The sequence below is a fragment of the Venturia canescens genome, chromosome 9 (genome assembly GCF_019457755.1).
Source record: "Venturia canescens isolate UGA chromosome 9, ASM1945775v1, whole genome shotgun sequence".
Classification (NCBI taxonomy): domain Eukaryota; kingdom Metazoa; phylum Arthropoda; class Insecta; order Hymenoptera; family Ichneumonidae; genus Venturia; species Venturia canescens.
The window spans coordinates 14,602,246-14,620,042 of record NC_057429.1 but is presented as its reverse complement, the minus strand read 5'-3'; the positions used below and the strand labels follow the sequence as shown (position 1 = coordinate 14,620,042).

The 17,797-nt window shown below is 41.0% G+C and overlaps 1 protein-coding gene across 1 annotated transcript in view; it reads right to left on the bottom strand.

Annotated features, from left to right (window-relative positions):
• Window positions 1-60: 60 nt before the first annotated feature.
• The window catches only part of Nlg3 (Neuroligin 3), a 161,536-nt gene continuing 143,799 nt past the window's right edge, over window positions 61-17,797 (bottom strand). The window contains exons 3-11 of the mRNA XM_043429519.1: window positions 15,515-15,712; window positions 12,800-12,915; window positions 11,202-11,434; window positions 7,595-7,807; window positions 6,696-6,834; window positions 3,466-3,617; window positions 3,265-3,383; window positions 2,608-2,738; window positions 61-1,988 (exon numbers count right to left, since the gene is read on the bottom strand). Of these exons, the coding sequence (XP_043285454.1) occupies window positions 1,437-1,988; window positions 2,608-2,738; window positions 3,265-3,383; window positions 3,466-3,617; window positions 6,696-6,834; window positions 7,595-7,807; window positions 11,202-11,434; window positions 12,800-12,915; window positions 15,515-15,712 (1,853 nt within the window). The 3' untranslated portion in view covers window positions 61-1,436. The remainder of the gene's footprint in view (window positions 1,989-2,607; window positions 2,739-3,264; window positions 3,384-3,465; window positions 3,618-6,695; window positions 6,835-7,594; window positions 7,808-11,201; window positions 11,435-12,799; window positions 12,916-15,514; window positions 15,713-17,797) is intronic.

Here is a 17,797-nt window from a genome sequence, read left to right as displayed (position 1 = left end):
AAAAAATGTTGGAACGCATTGGAAGTGTTGAAAAATGAACAATTTTTTTTTCGACGTTCATTGATAGTTATCGTTTACGTACTTTATTGTAATATCAATTATATACAAATTTAAAATTGCGCCCTGTACGTGTTGATTTTCTGATTTAATATTTTCTTTTTTCTTCTTCTCATCATCATTTTCATCTCGCTCTCTAAACATTCCAGTCTCATATTTTTCATTCTTTTATATTTATATTACATTGGATTTTTCGGACCTACTTTCCACTTTTTCACATTCAGGATCGACTCTTTTCGTGCTTCTGCAGCATGATCGATAGATCAGCTGAGCTTCCAATCAACGTATCAATATCCGTTTTCATTTTTTTTTCTTCAAACATTTTTGTTTTATTTTTACTTTTTTGTTTTTATTTTTGTTTTTTTGTTTTCATTTATTAAATATATTTACAAAGTACTTCGCTCTATACGACGATCCAATTTTGGTGAATCGGATTGAAATTCTTTTCTAGAACCAATCTCAAAATTGCAAGTCAATTGTAGAACTTTGCTCGTGCCAGTGAAAAACGAGAAAGAAATATGAAAAAAAGAATTAAAAAAAAAAAAAAAAAACAAAACAAAATAAAAAAACAAGTAAAGATCGTAAAACTGGATCTTTGCATTGAAAAACTATTTTTGGCAGTATCGATTTTCGTGCACGTATCAATATTATTTTTTGGCTCATTTAGTTTTATTTTGTTTTGTTCGTTTTGACATACACAACGCTCCGAGCACGATGGCCAATGTTGAAATGTGTTTTTACCGTTATTACCGCTGTGTTTGGGCTCGTGATTTTTGAGCTATGGCACGTTCAGTGCTTAAAAATGACACGATTATTCCTCTAAAAACTCTCGAATCGTGAATTTTTGTTGTCGTTTTTAATGAAATTCTATCAGTACATGCAATTGAAAGTGTTTTTTTTCTCAGTTAACGTAACGTCGTTTTACTCTTGACGAAAAATAGCTCTCGCATCGTTCGAATGATGAAAAAAAATAGTCACAGGACGTAAAGCATCGAGGAACACTCGACATTCGAAATGAGCCTCTCATACACTATAAAAGAGAAATTCGCTCGCGGATATTTCCTTTCGTCGCAACGTCTCGATATATTCACTCACCGAATTGTTCTTCTTACATGATTTTATTAATGCGTTAAACCGCCACTAAAGTCTCTTTTTCAGTGGGCCCTGCTCTTCAAAAATCTACAACGATTCAACGCATTTTGATATTTCGAGGTCAAAGTGCACGATGACTTGTTGAATTTATAATTATTTGTTCTTTCGGGTTGTTTTCGATTGGTCTTGAAAATTCGAATCACTGGGTCACACCTAATTAAAAACCACCGTAGGTTACTCCTAATTGATAAATTTGTCCAGCTCTAAGAAGAGCCGTTCTCCTAAAGTCAGACTCTCAATTCCTCCATTATTTGTTGTAGATTGTGACCGATGTCCGACATCGGCATTGACTCTTGCTGCAACTGATTCGGACTCATTATCAAATTCTGTTGGCCAGACTTCATCGGTTTTGTGTTCTTCGGTGGCGGTGGTGGCATTGGCACGTGGCAACTGTTGTTCTGCAAGTCGGCGAAGTCGGGCGGTGGTATGTGCTGAATGTGGTGACGTTCCGCCGACGTTTTCGTCTCGAGCTCCCCACAAATGTTGTTCGGCATTTGACCGTTCTCCTGACGCTTCTTCGGGCAGTGATGCTTGTCACGCTGATAATAAACACCCGCGAATATCAAAACGTTGAGAATCAATAAACTACAGCCGATCGCTATCGTCACACTCAACGCCGTCGAATAAGCCGCGAAACCGTCCTCCGGCTGACTCGTCGTCTCCTCGAACGACGATTCACTCGGCAGCGCCGTCGATACATTACGCACTCGCTCCGTCGTCATTTCCGGTGTCGTCGATCTCCCCGTCGTCGGCACCCTTTGAATGAACCGCGGTGGCACCTGGCGGTATTGGAAATCAGCAAATTTAATGACGCTCGCTCAACTTATAATCGATATTAGACATTTTTTTAAATTATCGTTCAATCGCGAGAATAAGCTTTCAACTCAAATCTCCATCGAACGAGCCTGGAATTTTAGAGAGGAAAGTTGATGAATGGAAAGTACCAAATTCATTCCTAATTTATGTTTCAGTACTAATTTTCGCGAGCAAACTCCAAAAAATCTTCTTTCAGATACTTTTTGTCGGAATTTTTATCGAAAATACAGCAAACTTTGCATTTTTTTATATTCAGGATTGGACTTTTTGAAAACTAGAAAATTCAAATCCTCGAAATTCAGGGATTCGATTTATTTCGATCGAAAATTTGGAGAATTTACCAAAAATTCATTTTCGAAAATACATTTCCGTTTTTCTCCGACGATGTCAGTATCTACGATCGATTCAGAATTATTTTTTCCGCTCATTTCAAATCGCAGAATGTGCGACGTCGAATATATATGAGAACGTCGATTTCTAATTGTGGGTTCCCAATTTTTCGATGTAATGCTCGATGTCACGCTCTAAAAAATTCATTTTCATCTTACAGCGTAAAATTTCTAAATGAAACGAAGCGTTCACCTGTTCTGCGTCGAGGAGGTGATGAGATCTGGGTACATCGTCGGAGCCGGGTTTATGAAGGTCTGGCACGAGATTGAGCCAGAAGGAAAGTCGGTGAGCTCTGTAATGGCTCTTGAGCTTCGATTTCGTATCTGCGCAACGGGAGGAAGGATGATTACACAAATTGGTTAATTATCGTGATGGGATTAAATACGAAACGATACGTCGATTCAAATAAAGTTTCGGAGATTTCATCACAAAGAAGTTTCCAGCTCCGATTCGGGTGCAAGGGGAGGGAGGAGAGAAAAAAGTCTATTCAACTTCAAAAACTCAACGAAAAGAAGTATTAGAGCGTGAGAGAAATCTCTCGAACGAACGGGGAAAAATTCTCACTTTCACGACTCCCATTGCCACGTTCATTTCTTCCAATTCGTTCGAACGTGGCGAGAAGAAAAATTGGACGTCGCGTGAGCGTTGAAACTTCAATAGATGTTTAAATGGGAAAAAATGTATGAAGAAGCGAATAAAAATCAAAAAATGTGAATAAAACTAACATTATTTTTGGTTGCACAGAAACAAAAGATTTTGTAAAAACTTAAAAACAACGCGTTACACTGGTAATGAAGCCAAAAACATTTGAATAAACGAACCAACAAGTTCGAGCATTAATTTCTTCACCTATAATTAAATAGTTCTTGTGCTTCTCTTCATAAGCCGTCCACGCGACGTTCTTGAGTTTCGTGCGATCGGGGCGAGGTCCCGGTGGTCCTGGATCGGGCGTGCCCTCGTTGGGGTTCCTGGAATTCAAACGAAAGAGCACTCACCAAGAGTTGCGACGATTACCTTCGAGGGATGATCGCGTTCCCACAATTTTCTTACCCGGTTCTCGCGAAATTAGTAAAATACAATATGACACTTTCCGACAGGGCTATTTCGGATTTTGTGTAATTTTTCGGCCAGTGAGAGAGACCACCGACCAACGGGGCTCCGAAGAGATAAGGTAATTCTTCGCCATGGATGCAGCCTTGTCTCTGTGCAAAAAGGAACACAATTTTTCAGCGAGAATTAGCTGGTGCATAGAAAAAACAATGTGAAAAATAACTGATGACAAAAGAGTGGAAAAGGGACAGAAAAAATTATGCATCTCATAAAATAAAGAAACTTGTTTGATAAATGCTTCATTCTTTAAATCGATATCATCGATTGGTGTTGACAGTGAAGATTGTCACAATGTGAAAAGCACCATTCGATTACCTCAACTCCGCAGTTATATTTCCTCAATGAATTATCCAACTCTCAAATGTGAGCAAGACCCGGATCATCGTTTCACACGAGTCTCGTGAAAATGTTCTCCTCACGTGAGATCAGTCTTGCTCCGGATCAATGATCATAATTTTTTTCGCCTCAACAATCACTGAATTCCTATTTCCTATTTCCTATTGCCTCAAAAAAATCATAAACTTCCTTAAACCAAAAGGAATTTGTTTCAACAGTTGCGCAGAAGCTCCGAAAATTTCGGTTTCCAGTTAGCAAACATTTTCAGCAGCACAAAGGCTATGATTGTTCAATCCATTCGTTGAAAAAGAGTGGCGTCGTTCCGAGGGTTTGACACAGTAAGATCGTTGAGCCACTTACATTCAGTGCACTCGTATAAGTTACTGAGAGCTGTTACGCAGTTTAAACAGTGCTGGTAGAACGTAACTCGTGATTTGAACGGCCAACAATGACCGTAACCACTGCGAGACCGCTCTACCTGAGGGAGTGATCAAGATTCTCTTCCATGTTCACATGCAGAGACTGCTCCCGGGACTCGAAGCATGCTGCATTTAAGTGCCAAGCCATTGTGCGATTGCAACAAGGGTTTTATACTTCACTCAAATGAGGGTTAACGAGACGTGCTCGAGCTGGGGAGCGTTTTAATTTTGATCGTTCGCTGCCTGCTCTAATGGTCATGGAATGTCTTGGAAATTATCTCCGTGGTTACGACAATCCAGAGCTTCAAATTGGCTGCGGTTTTCCTGCATTTTTTTCAGGAATAATTTGACTGTTTAGGGGGGTAAAACGACTCGGATGTTGGGATTTAATGATTGACTTCGGGATTAATATTTTACGAGAAAACGAGGTTTGGGGGTATGAGAAAATTCACACAATTGCGTTGATTCAGCCTGCAGCTTTTTCACGATATGCCTCACGACTCCCTTTTCTCTGCACTCAGAGGAACCGGAGGGCGGATAGGCCGGGGAACAAGGTCAGACCGAAAGCAGGAGTTTTTTACTTGATAGAGTAAGCGAAAGAGAGAGGCACGGAGAAACGGAGATAAAAAACGTGAGGCGGGCGGAGGGTCGGGAAGTGCAGCATCCCTGTAAAACCTTCAGACATGTTTTCCACTCGAGAAATCAAGAAAAAAAATATAAAAAACGAACAACTATTTTCTACACGCTCACCCACGCTATTTCACGCTAGAAAATATTTCTGGGACGAGCCCAACGCGATTGACCCAGATATTTATGTGGCATCGTATTTAGATTCCAACCCTCGTTCCGACAACGAAATGAAAATGCGGGAAAATAACGCGGATATAAAATTCCTTCGTTTTCTTATTTTTCGAAACTTCCCTTTTTTCAATTTATCACTCGACACCGTGCTTTCATCGGATTACTTAATCGACGCATTGCTTCGTCGCTGATTGAGAAATATATCCGCGAGGTTCGTTTCAATGTCATTTCGTCCAAGCCACTATTTTATTTATTTTCGTTACAATTTTTCACCGAGAATTCAATTCCCGAACGGCGTTTACAGAAATGAGTTTTACGAGCGAATAAACCGATCGCAATCCACATCGAAATCAAAACCAAGATATTAAGTCAACAATTTTTATCGATTTTGTAAAACTCAAATTTTTTGTATACTCGCAAAAAAAAAGACCAACCGGATGTTTGATACGTTTTTCAATCATCAATAAATCAGTGGAGCCCCAGAGTTAAAAAAATTTCGAACGCTCTTTCAATATTATTCCATATCGAAAAACATTTCTGCCAATAAAGTCCTTCAACGTAACACTTAATTTTCCATTTTTCGTTCAACAATTAGCCCTCATGAAAAAACGCGTTTTACGTAAAGTTTGTTCTGCTTGTTATTGATACAAATATTTCGAAGGGACGAAAAACCCTCGGCATATTTTTTCTCTCCGTTGCATTTAAAACTAAATATATCACGTTACATTTCGCACATCAGATAGCGTATGAGGAATGAGTACACATCAGTACGCCGCGCGGCGTGTATTTGCTTCCGTAGTAATTCGCCTCGGTGCACAATCGAGAATATTGCGCTCCGACACAAGTTCCCCTGCGAATTTACCTTTTGCAAGATAGTAGATAAATAAAAATAAATATGGCTTTCTGTGTATGAATGCACGTGAATGTGCGTGAACAGGAAGTGGAAAATTAGGCGCTGGGATATCGCGCGCACGAGATGCACGAGCCTGAGAAAGGGAATGAAGGGGTGAAAATTTGCTGTAGCGAAAAACGAGTGTAAAAAAAATAAGATAGAGAACGAGAAGGAGAGCAGCGCCAGGGGCGCGTCGAGCCCGAGAAAATACGGGATGCAAATTGCGCCAAAGAAGACGCAGAAATTTCTACCCCGAGTTATTCGATTACCAATAAAGTAAAATGCTATTTTTATCTTCGTAGACTGAATTTCTTCGGGTTTTTGTATCTTAAAAATCCTCACGGGGTGAAAATTTTCAATAAATTCGCTATAACACGAAAATTGGTTGTGATTCAGTAATAATGTTCGTGCAGAAACGAAGTTTCTTCAATGAGAAAAAATTTCTTCGTTTCGCTATTATTTAGGGAGTTGCAAAGTCGTTGAAATGAAAATAAAACGTAAATGCGAAAGAAAGGAGCAAAAACAAAGGATGTTCGAACCGAATGAGTAGGAACTCGATACAGTCTTTCAACCCCCTCGAATCTTAAGGGAACAGCTCCAAAAATTCAGCAAAAATAAGCATTCGTTGAAAGTTTGCAATATCATTTCACAGAGAATTCATATCCAGGCGAAAAATCTCTAAAATAGAACGAAAATTGAGAGAACAACGGGACTGAGCTTACCTGAGGATAATCGCCGAATTTCGTCTGATAATCGAACACGTAGAGATAAGAATTCCTGTGCGATTGGCTGTGGAGATCGACCGTTCTCGTGGCCGGTGCGACCGTGTTCGCATCACCCAGTGCCTCAAGGGTTTCGTCCCTGAAAGAAGAGCGATTTTTTCGTATTTTTTTATCAAATTGAAGAAATGAAAACAAGAAAAAGGAACCGAAGGGCTGATGGAGATAAAAACTTTCTCATTCATCCGGTTAAAAAGCTGCTCTACGGAAGCAGCACATCCTCCCGTCTCTTTCCAATCTCATCGAAATCCTTTTAGCTAATAAAATGGAAAATCGATGAATCCCACACTCGATATTGAGAGCGAGAGAGGAGGGAATATGAAAGAAAAAATCTATACGTTTCAATGTGCTCGTGTGTACCGCGGAAAAGGAGGTTGGAAAGGTGAAAGCAATGTGGAAACATCACCAACTTTTAAAGTTTGCCTTCAACCTCTATTGAATTCCGATGCTGCTTCTACAGAACTTATTGTGCATCGTCGAGTCACGGCTACAGAGTCGATTAGAGAATCATCAAAATATGTGCTACTCATAAGTGCCAAAATGTACAATTACAAAATCGTACACACATCCAAAATTCTCATAAATTTGTAATTAAAAAAATACGAAAATGTACATAATTACAATATCGTACACACATCCAAAATTCTCATAAATTTGTAATTCACGATTTGATGCTCCTGCACACTCGATCGTTTCCCCCGGGAGTTCAGTTTCGTGACTTTCCTGTTCTTCGTCGTATTCCGATTACCATTTTTTTCTCATGATCCACAATTTTTGAACTAGTCTCAAAAGTACATCGTAATTTAAAAAATCGAAATGAAAACTCGAGGATCGATGCATACCTGATGTTCACCGGATGCTGGACTGCCTTCTCCCAGTCCGTGTACTCGTTTATGATTGTCGCGAGTATCTCAGGCTGGTGATAAGTGTACGTGTTCCGCACGAACTCTCGAAGAATTTTCGTTCTTCTGTCGGCCTCGATACCGTACTGCGCATCCTCCGCTGTGAGGGTGAAGTACGCTTCGGATCGTACCACCCCTACCATGAGATCGTATCTGGAAAAAAATTGTTTGAAAATCCCGGTTGGTTCGTTGGAAAACTAGTCGAGTAAACGGTGCCACTTATTCGAGCGATTTTTAGTGAGTCGGCGATGCCGCGGTTATTTCTTGGGATGGCGAGGGAGGGAGGAAAGATACGGGAACGTCGACTTGATGCTAATTTTGGTTTTGATGATTAAATTCGTTTTTTTGTGATTTTTACTGCTTATTATCAACGGCAATCACTGCTACGAAAGTGCAGGGAACTCCAAAGAAACTTGTTCGATCAAACTTGTAATTTTTTTCATTGAAAAGTTTTTCAAGGGACTTTTGAGCACGAACGGAACTGGTACGAGTATCACGTCCACCTTCGTGACAGTTCAAATACAATTGCTGTGGGAATGTAGCGACAGCGGTAGCGATACACGGGGCATTAAACCGGATTGCGGTAATGAGAGGTGGGCTGCAGTCGATTACGTTCTCTCTCGATTCGATGGCAAATAATTCGCGTGGCACGATTACGATTTACAAAGTACGGCAATTGCTAGTAGCACGCGTTCGAGCCGTTGACTTCCGAGTTGAAAACACGCTTGTGATTTTTAGTAATATGCACGTGGATTTGGGGAGCGTGCCCGTTCGACCTTTACCCGCGTGAATTTCAATGAATTATGGAATATTACAAAACAAAAAAATGTGCTCTCGAGCATATTCCTCGTATTAACTTCAGTTTCACGAATGAAATGGAGCTCAAAAATGCCTGGAATTCTTCGCAGTGAAATATTTCTGCATACGTTTCGTAATTATATCAGAGCCGGTAGTTTTTATATTTTGTCAAAGCTTTATAAAAATATAGAAAAAAATGCTGCCTTTGAGAAGCGAAATTGTCTTCGTAAAACGTGCAACGATCAAATTTTCATATTAAATTTCGAATTTGTGATTAAAAATTTATTCACCGCCAGTAAAATCGTTTAATACGGGACGAAGCGAATCGGAGAACAGCATTATTCACAATCATATAATTTCGAAAGTTGGAGCGCGACGAATTAATTCGCGAGCTCTGGTAGGTCTACCCGAAACATAACTCATCAGTGTATATTTGTGTTTATAGCGCGCGTATGTTTCGAGGGTGAAACTCGGTGCGTTAATTACAAATAATTTTGCCCCACGTTTCACCGCATAATTAAACATTCCCCGACTTCGTACGGCGCTGTACTAACACGTGAAAGTCGCGCGGCGTTAAACGAACTCGAGTACACATTTTTGAGGCGCATTCGCATCGACTCCTTTTTATCATCGAATCAATATTGAATCTCACACCCCATCGATTCGAAAAATCATCATATTTAAATATCTTGAAAGTTTCTGAGAATTTAATGTTAAGGGGTCACTCATTTATTGTTAAAATTAATTATAAAAATATTTTTATTTTTTATTTTGTTATTGAAAATTTTTTTGTTACTGATTTTCAACCGTTGTATAAAGTACGTGGGAGAAGATAAGAAGGTGTAAAATATTCTGAAGCCTAAAAGGCAAGAAAGCCTTTAATAAACAATTATTATTATTATTTATTAAAGTAAGTGCACGTTAGAGGAAAATGAGAGTAAAAATGTCGGCTAAACCAGCTGATTTTTGCGCGGGTTTTAATCATTAATTTCGTTGAATTCAAGTTCACATAAAATCACGCAAAATCAGATTTAATATTGCCTCAATTGCCGGAGCGTCCGAAATTTCCGGTGAATTACTCGATCCATAATTGCACGATTAATGACAAAATAATCAAAGTATAATTCAGAGGAGAGCATGGAGTGCGCAGGGGCGGGGGGGGGGGGGATCGAGAAGGAGAAATAAGCAGGGCAGAAAAGCGTGTGCTGAATATATAGAAGTGAGGTAGTCTCGTGGTTTACCCAAGAAAACCCTTGCGGTTAGTTAGTACGCCTCGTTTACCAGCATAACGAGATAGCCCTTCTCCTTTTGGTTTTAGCTATTCAACGCCACGTTTCTACCATTGCGTGAAATAGGTTTGAAGTAATATACATTTTTAATGCTCGCTAAAAAAAGGCTTTGCGTTTACGTCGGGATTACTCCTTTTCAAAAATCACTTTGCGCAATGACATCGCCGGGGGTTGCTGAGAGATGAAGAAAATATAATGAAGAGATCGCCTGCTTTGTCCGCGTATGCGCAGCAGAGAATCGGAACATTTTTTCGAAGGATTTTGTGCTGGTTGCTGGGAAAAATCCTTCCTTCTTACCCCCCCCCCCCCCCCCCCCCCCCACCCCCCTTACCGCCATTCCTCCTTCGCTTTTTCCCTCCCCTTCGACCCTCCAAGCCCATTAACCGTGCAGTATATGCGCACAGTGCAGAATATTCGAATTCTCCGCAGTGGCCAAGGGAGAACTTGCGGCTAATTTTACTTCCGCTTTACCATACGAGAGACATTTTCCTACCAGTAATGGGAGCTTATTAACTTTTATGAGAACGCGCATTCTCATCCGGTGTATGTCTCGTCTTGTTCTAACTATTCGCCCGGTTACAATTCAGAAACTCCAACAACAGACAAGCAAGGAGAGAGGAGAAAGAGAGAGAGAGAGAGAGAAGGAGGCAAATAGAGAGCTTTTCTGGAAAATACAAAGTTTTTGGATACTCTCTCGTTCCTGTACTGCTTGTTACGAACAACGGCGGACTCTTAGACACACATTCGAATGGTAACTGCACAGCTGGAAAACCATGCCTGCTCGATCCTCCCCAGCAGTTTCATGTTCGCTCCAGTTCCCTTTTTCCATGTATCTATTCTTCTACAAACATCGTCAGAGTTAGCCTTCTTTCTGTTTTTTTTCTCGAAAAATCTGTTGCCTTTTTTAAAATCTGTTGGCTTTATTGTTCATCGTTGAAATTCGAAAATTCGACGTTTCTGTTGGGATTCTGATTCTTCAAGGAATTTTCGGACGTGAAAATGTTTTTTCAAGCGTTCATAAATTTTCGTTCCAGCTTCCAAAGATCCTTTCATAAATAAGCTCTCCAATTTGATTCTCAATTGATTTCCAAAGTAAGAATATCGTTCGATCGATCGCTACGAATATTATTGAAGGGGTTGCCATACTGAAATTCCAATTTTACTCGGTATGAGCTTCCGGAAATACGAATCCCCAGGAACCCAAGGGAGAAAGTTGCAAAGGTACGTTTTAGGGTTCACGTTGCTCGCTCATGCAAAACGAGAAGTCGATGGCAATTCCGGGTATCGGAAAAAACCTTTCTTTAGGTCTCGTATCCGCAACATTTTGCAAAAAAAAAAACAAATAACGAAGTTCTCGTATGTTTTTGAAAGTTAAAACATTTTTTTCAGCGCCACAAAAGGCTTTTACAAAAAGTTTCTTTTCTATGTTCCATAAATAAAGTAAATAAAGTGGATTTTACCTCGATAATTTGGCTACGACGGACTTCCTCATGAGAAGACTGTTGAGCGTATTGATCGTGTCGATTTGAAGCGTAAAGTCGCTGTTGTCCGGATCACCGGCGTCGATGACGACCCCGTCGATGCTTGGACCGAAGGCTGGTGCAAACGCGAGGCCCTTCACCGGCGCCGAAAGCAGCGATTCGATTGGCAGATCCCTCAGGCACTTGAGCAATTTTTGAGGATCGGTGGCATCCTATAAATTGAATTTTCGCAAATTCCCAACCTTCGAAATACATTTTATCCTGAATATTTGAATGTGAATTTAATACTCGACATTTCAAAAGTAACGTTGATCGCTCACTCTCGGTATTTTGAGAAAAAAAAATAGTTTTGTCGAGTCTCGACAATTTCGTTCGTAAACGAGCGTTCAAATCGAGCCCAATTTTTCTGAATCCAGCCCCAGGGCTACCGCATCGAGGTACATCAATCGGCAATAATAATCCTCTGATTACGCCGCTGTTCCGTTAACGCCGAGAATTGTAACACGCGCGTCAAATTTCCACTAATTGATGAGAACGTTTAGATCGCGTAGAAACATTAGATAGAAAAATCCATATGAATGAATAGCCCCCGGGAACGTCAGTTTTGAAAAGGCAGCGCGGTAATCACGATAATTTACGAAAGCAGCGGACTACGCGATCCGAAATAGCGCATGGCGAAATAGCGCGTTCGTATATTCCATTGAGGAGCAAATTTTGGTCCGAAAATATGAAATTTTATAGAAAGCCAGAACGAAAGAGTCCGACCGATTAGGAGGTGAGCACTCGCATTTGATTGGAAGCGTGCGAGCGAATCAATGCCGAGAGAACTAAGCGTGTGTCCAAATGGAAAATCGTAATTTATGCATTGCATGAAAAATATTGATGGAGTGAGCTTCGCGTATGAACATTTTTGCCCCGAGAGTGTTTTCGTTTTGAAAAATAAATGAAAAAAAGCGCACTGCGGTTTGGAAGGGTGCCGGTGCGAGGTTGCTTGTACACGATACAAGCTGGCGTGCAAAAGTGCTCGTGGGTGATTTCAATCAGCGCGGTACAACGCGAAAGGGATTAAAACGCGGAGAGGTATAATTATCGTATCTGTTTTCCATTTGGTTCTTCTCGTGTTTTCATGAAACAGCGTCTCTACGTGTGACCGAGTATCGGTGTCTCGCTTGCTCTTTAATCCGTTTATTGAAGTTCGTTACGTTATTGTGTATAATATTCGGAGTGGAGAGCAGCAGTAGGGTGTGGAATAATATCATCGATTATAATCGTACTCTCCATTAATTTTTCCATTTTGTTCAGCATCCTTTGATTATTATTATGTTTTTTTATTTTTCGCCTGCTCTCCCGCAGACTCAACGTTTCACGGACGAGCGAAGCATTTTCGAGTCCAATAATTAATTATCGTTTCATTCAATTCCGTGGAGCCTCATCCGAAAACGAGAGACTCGAACGCTCGTGTCGGTTCATTACACAAAACGAAACGTTGGAGTATTCCATTACTCAGTCTAGCTCAACGGATCATGCTCTTTCGTCGGACCCTCGAAAAATTACATCACTTATCGGTCTCTACTCACCGGGGTACAGTTCAAGTGGTGGGCCACTTGCATCGCGTAATTTGCCGCGCCTCGAACCAACGCCCAAGGGGAAAGAGCACTGCCAGACATGAGGATGCCGCGATGGAAGAGATAACCTGTGAAATAATAAGTAGCAGACATCTCACGTTACACGCTTGATAGATTAGGGCATGAGATGATAAATGCGGGTAGAATTGGCGAGATTTTGTTTGTCAGGGGCTCGAGGCCCCTATCGCAAAATTGCTATAAATCGTTCTTTCCACGAGGTTATTGAAAACTCTTGAATTATTCGAAAGCGTTTTTCTGGACGTTTGAAAAATGGTTATTTTTTCAGGAAATATTGAAAGAATTGGGAGGATTTTTCACTGCGAGACTTCCACATCGGAAATCAAATTCTCTGGGCCTCTTTCTCTCCCCATCGATTTTCAGACTGAGACGACGATTTTTGGCCGAGGACATCCAACGAGCATTTAACAAAACAGATCGAGAGAGCTCGCAGGCGAACAATTAGCCAGGATTGATGGTCTCCCGTTCTGTTAATCGCGGCGGTTTGTTGATGTTTTCCTAGCGATGGAATAGCTCGACGGAATGATTATTGCAACATTCAAGTCCTTTGTACATATTATTCCAGAAGACTAATCGATCGAGCCTGCTGTTGAGGCCGCATCCAGGTCGCGGCTCTATTCTCCCTCGCGCGCACAGTGCACAGATTATACCAGGCTGAATATTCGCGTATGGAATAGACAGGAGCTAAACAGTATATAGTCACGGAGATTCAAGATGGAGGACGGCGGAGCGGAGCACACGTGAGAAACCACAGGGCAACGATAGCCCGTGCAAGCACGAGTAATAGTCCGGACGCTGTGGAGCGTCGATAAATTACCGTGGAATCGCGTTTGACCTCCGCGTCCTGACGGAGATGCTCGTGAGATCGAGATGAGCTTGTGATTTATACGTATTACAGTCGCGAAATTCGTGCTCGTGACAGAGGACCGGGGAATACGAAATCATCGCGCCTTGTACCCTGTCAAAATCCTTATATGCCTTTGGCTACATGCGCGTATGTACGAGAAGAATCGAACGATAAATTTCACATTTTCTCAACTCGGACGCCTGTGACGCGGCTATTTTTTTTACGTCATCGATGAATGGGGAATTCTTTTTTGTTCCTATTGCTGGTTTCAAAGTACGGAAAATAGGTCAGAGTGCTGGGTCTGGAAGCGGAGAACGTGCTTGCAACAAATTTGAAAAATGAAGAAAAAAATGGGACTCTGTCAAAAAGTGTGTGTGTGAAAAATACGACGGAAAGCGGGGCATATGCGCAGGGGACCTGATGAAAAGGCCTGCCACTGGATCGCTTAGTTTTTTCATATTTCCCGGTGCATCGCGCAAAGACACTTTGTACGTTAATCATCGATTCGGAAGAAAAGGCGCAGCTGAAAATGAAAGAGAGTGCGCACAAAAGCAATTGAGAGTTTTAGAATCGCAGGTAAAGCGAGAGGAAGTTTGGCGTGGTAGCGAGAGCAAGCAGGCGAGGGCGAGCAGGAAGCAAAAAAGTTAAGGGAAGAGGGCGAAGGGTTGGTAAAAGCGAAGGAAGAGAAGGGAGAGCTCTGCACTTTTTCTCTTTCCGTCCGAGGATTTCGGGCGGAAGTTGCACCGACGGATAAAGGGAGAGTCCGTCGACAAGCGCTGCTACTGCAGCTGCACCGCGGTGTGTTTCGTTGATGTCTATTTCTTTCTCCGTTGCTCCCTTTTTCTTGAAGAAAATGAAGGAGGATGACTACGAGGGCGTGTACATTTATATTTTTTTGGCCTTCTTCATCCAGGATGAATTTATTCTTCTTTCGCATTTCGCTGGCCTTTAAAACGTTCGTTTTGCCAAGCTTTTGCCGTTGGCTTTCTGACGACAGCTTTGCGGTTCACCACTTTCCTTTCTTTCCGTTATTTCTCTTCTCTCGTCCCTTTATCTTTACGTCTTCGTATTTTTTATACCATCGTCTATTTCAGTTGCTTTCCTTACTGTTGATTTTTCGTATATATTTTTTCTTTTCTTTTCTTTTTTTTTTTTCCTTTTTCTTTCCCCTTTTTTTCATTCTTCCTCGGGGAGTTGAGTCACGCGATCCGCGCGGGACCACGACCGAGGAGATAAACGTAACCCCCAACGCGTTTTCATCCCCTTACACAAGTTCTCGCCTCTCCTACTATAGTGATAAAAAAAACACTCCCTCAGCATATTCGCGGCCGCGTCTACACGCTGTGTACAACTGGCATTTTAATCATGGGAAATATTTTCTGCTCCTTGGTTATTCCAAGAGCTTGGGGTGTCTGCGCGAGAAGCTCTCTCGTTTTATTCCCCGTGGAGCGGCGAGACACCCTTAAACCCTGACAACCCCTTTTGTGGAAATTGTTGTTCACGAAAAAAGAGAGACGAAGCGGTGCCAAGATCGCGGGCCGGATGTAAATCTCAATTGTTTCTGGGGCCCCGTAGGCCCCACGAACGATTCAACCTCAAGTGTTATTTCCATTTGAAGGGGACACGCCGTTCGAGATAAGCCGAGAGTTTCGATTTCCTCATTTTTGTATCAAGATCCTCGAGACTTATTTGGGAGAAGGACAATTCGCACATTTGAAACTGAGAAATCGAGCAGCCACCAAAATAATTCACCTTTCTGACTCGCTTCTCCGAATTTGTTTAAGTTACTTTTCTATACTCACCGTCAGGCACCGCTCTCGTAGTCATCAGGAAATTGACGCATGCCGCTCCCGTGCCATGTCCTATTAAGGTTACATTGCCAGGATCCCCACCGAAAACACCGATGTTCTCCTGCACCCAATGTAACGCTGCGATCTGATCCATCAGGCCGTAATTCGCGGGTGAACGTAAGTGCGAATCTGTGTTTGCATTCAGGAAGCCTGCAATCGAAACGTCCGATTATGCTTACTCCAAATTTACAGTGACGAGCGAGGAGGGAGGGAGAGAGAGAGAGAGAGAGAGAGAGAGAGAGAGAGAGAGAGAGAGAGAGAGAGAGAGAGAGAGAGAGAGAGAGAGAAAGGGAGGGAGAGAGATGTAGATATGAGGATTCTCGTGTCTACATTTCTGTGAGGCTTGGATAATGTGCAGAGTGGTTTGTTCTCGAGCCCCGAGTCATCTAACGCCCTATTTACATGTATGTACCGTTCAAACCAGATTTTGTCGACAGTATGTTATCACTCACGTTATGTAGTTCGGTAAGATATGGATCTGTATACATGACGTATCAATATGTATGTCTATATTTATATGGGACAAATCTGAATTAGAATGGAATCAAGCATTTCCCATAGCAGTTAGTTCCCACGACAATTCCATTAAGTTCGATTAATTACTCGAGAAACAGAAAGTCGAGTTGAGCTCATCATAAATCGCGAGGTAATAATTACAAGTAACTTTCATGCTGACACGTGTAGTTAAATGCGTACGGATCAAGCTGAGGATTAAATTTAATTGAAAATAGTTTAACTTCAATATAAATTTACATGATGAATTTCATTGTTTTTGCATTGTTTCTCAATTTCATTGAGATAGAAATTTGAGAAAATAAATTTCCGTAGAACTCCTTACTCGTTTTGATTTATAACAACAAATATTTCTGTTTAGTATTAAATAAGGAAATCGATGATGATTTTACGATTTAAGGCCTTGCAGCGGGCGAAAAAACGTGATTTTCTTGAGTTTTTTTCGACAAGAAAATAAATGTTTATTGAAAAACTGTGAACGACGTTCATTAGTACATATGTTCGTGTACTTGTACAATTTTTTTAATCAAAAAATTTCTCAAAATGGCGCAACTCCGGCTGTATTCCAGTAGCACCTTTTTTTGAGCATCCAGTTGCGGTGGACATGATAACTGAGAAACTATTAATCCGATCCATGCTAAATTTATACCACTTATTTATTATAATACTAGCTTGGGCCTGGACGAAGGATTTGTAAAAATTTTGATACAATAAAATGGTGACAGTTTTAACAAAAAATTCGTTTTTTGAGCTACCGAATTTTTAGTGTTTGTGCAATTTTTTTCCCAAAAAAATACGCGATCCTTCGTCCAGGCCCCAGCTATTATCATAATAAATTTCGTAAGTGTCGGATTAACAGTTTTTTAATAATCATAAAATACCCGTAGCTAAGAATCTTTATGAAATTTGGTCAGACTCTTCAGACAATGTACTCGAAGAATAATCGAAAAATTTTCGATTTTTCCGTCCATCACAAGTGTATGTAAGCCCTTAACTCAATTTTATTACCCATCTAATTAGGCGCGCCTCCTACAGGGGTGCTTTCGTTCCATTATTTATTATTCCATTTTCTCCTTACCCGCGAAATCGCTTGATTAATCGGATGTATGTAAACCATCAAACGATTCCGGATATATGAATAAAATGAGATATCAAAAAAAAATAAAAAATAAATAAATAAATAAATGAAGCAGAAAAGCGGCTGCAAGGGGAGAACAAAACAGTATGATGCACGGATTTTTATAGCAGGAAACCAGGAAAAATACTCGCTCGTGTAAAAAAGTTCGAATGAAGAGGAGAATTTCTGTACGTTGGACGCAATTCGTCACTCGACTGTTTTCCGGCTTGGTTTCCGGCACATTTTTTGTTGTTGTCCTGCGTCGAGAATAGTCCGCAACTTCCGACATTATATTGCGTTATTGACAGAATGAATGGAGGTAAAAAAGAAAAGAAGAGGCGATGAAAAAAAGAGAGCGAGATGGGGAAAAAACAAAATGCAATAAATTTTCCCAGTCCGCATGCACCGAGACAGGAGTATTCATTCGCGAAAGCACTGGTGTGATTGGACGTTTTTGCGTTGATTTAGTCGATTTAGTGGTAACATTCCTCGCCGAAATAAACGAACAAATGTTTGGTAAAACAACAGGAAAATTCTTTCCGATAGTTCCACAGTGTGTTGAAATAACTTCTCAAATATAACCGAGCACTCGGTGCGTCACAGAA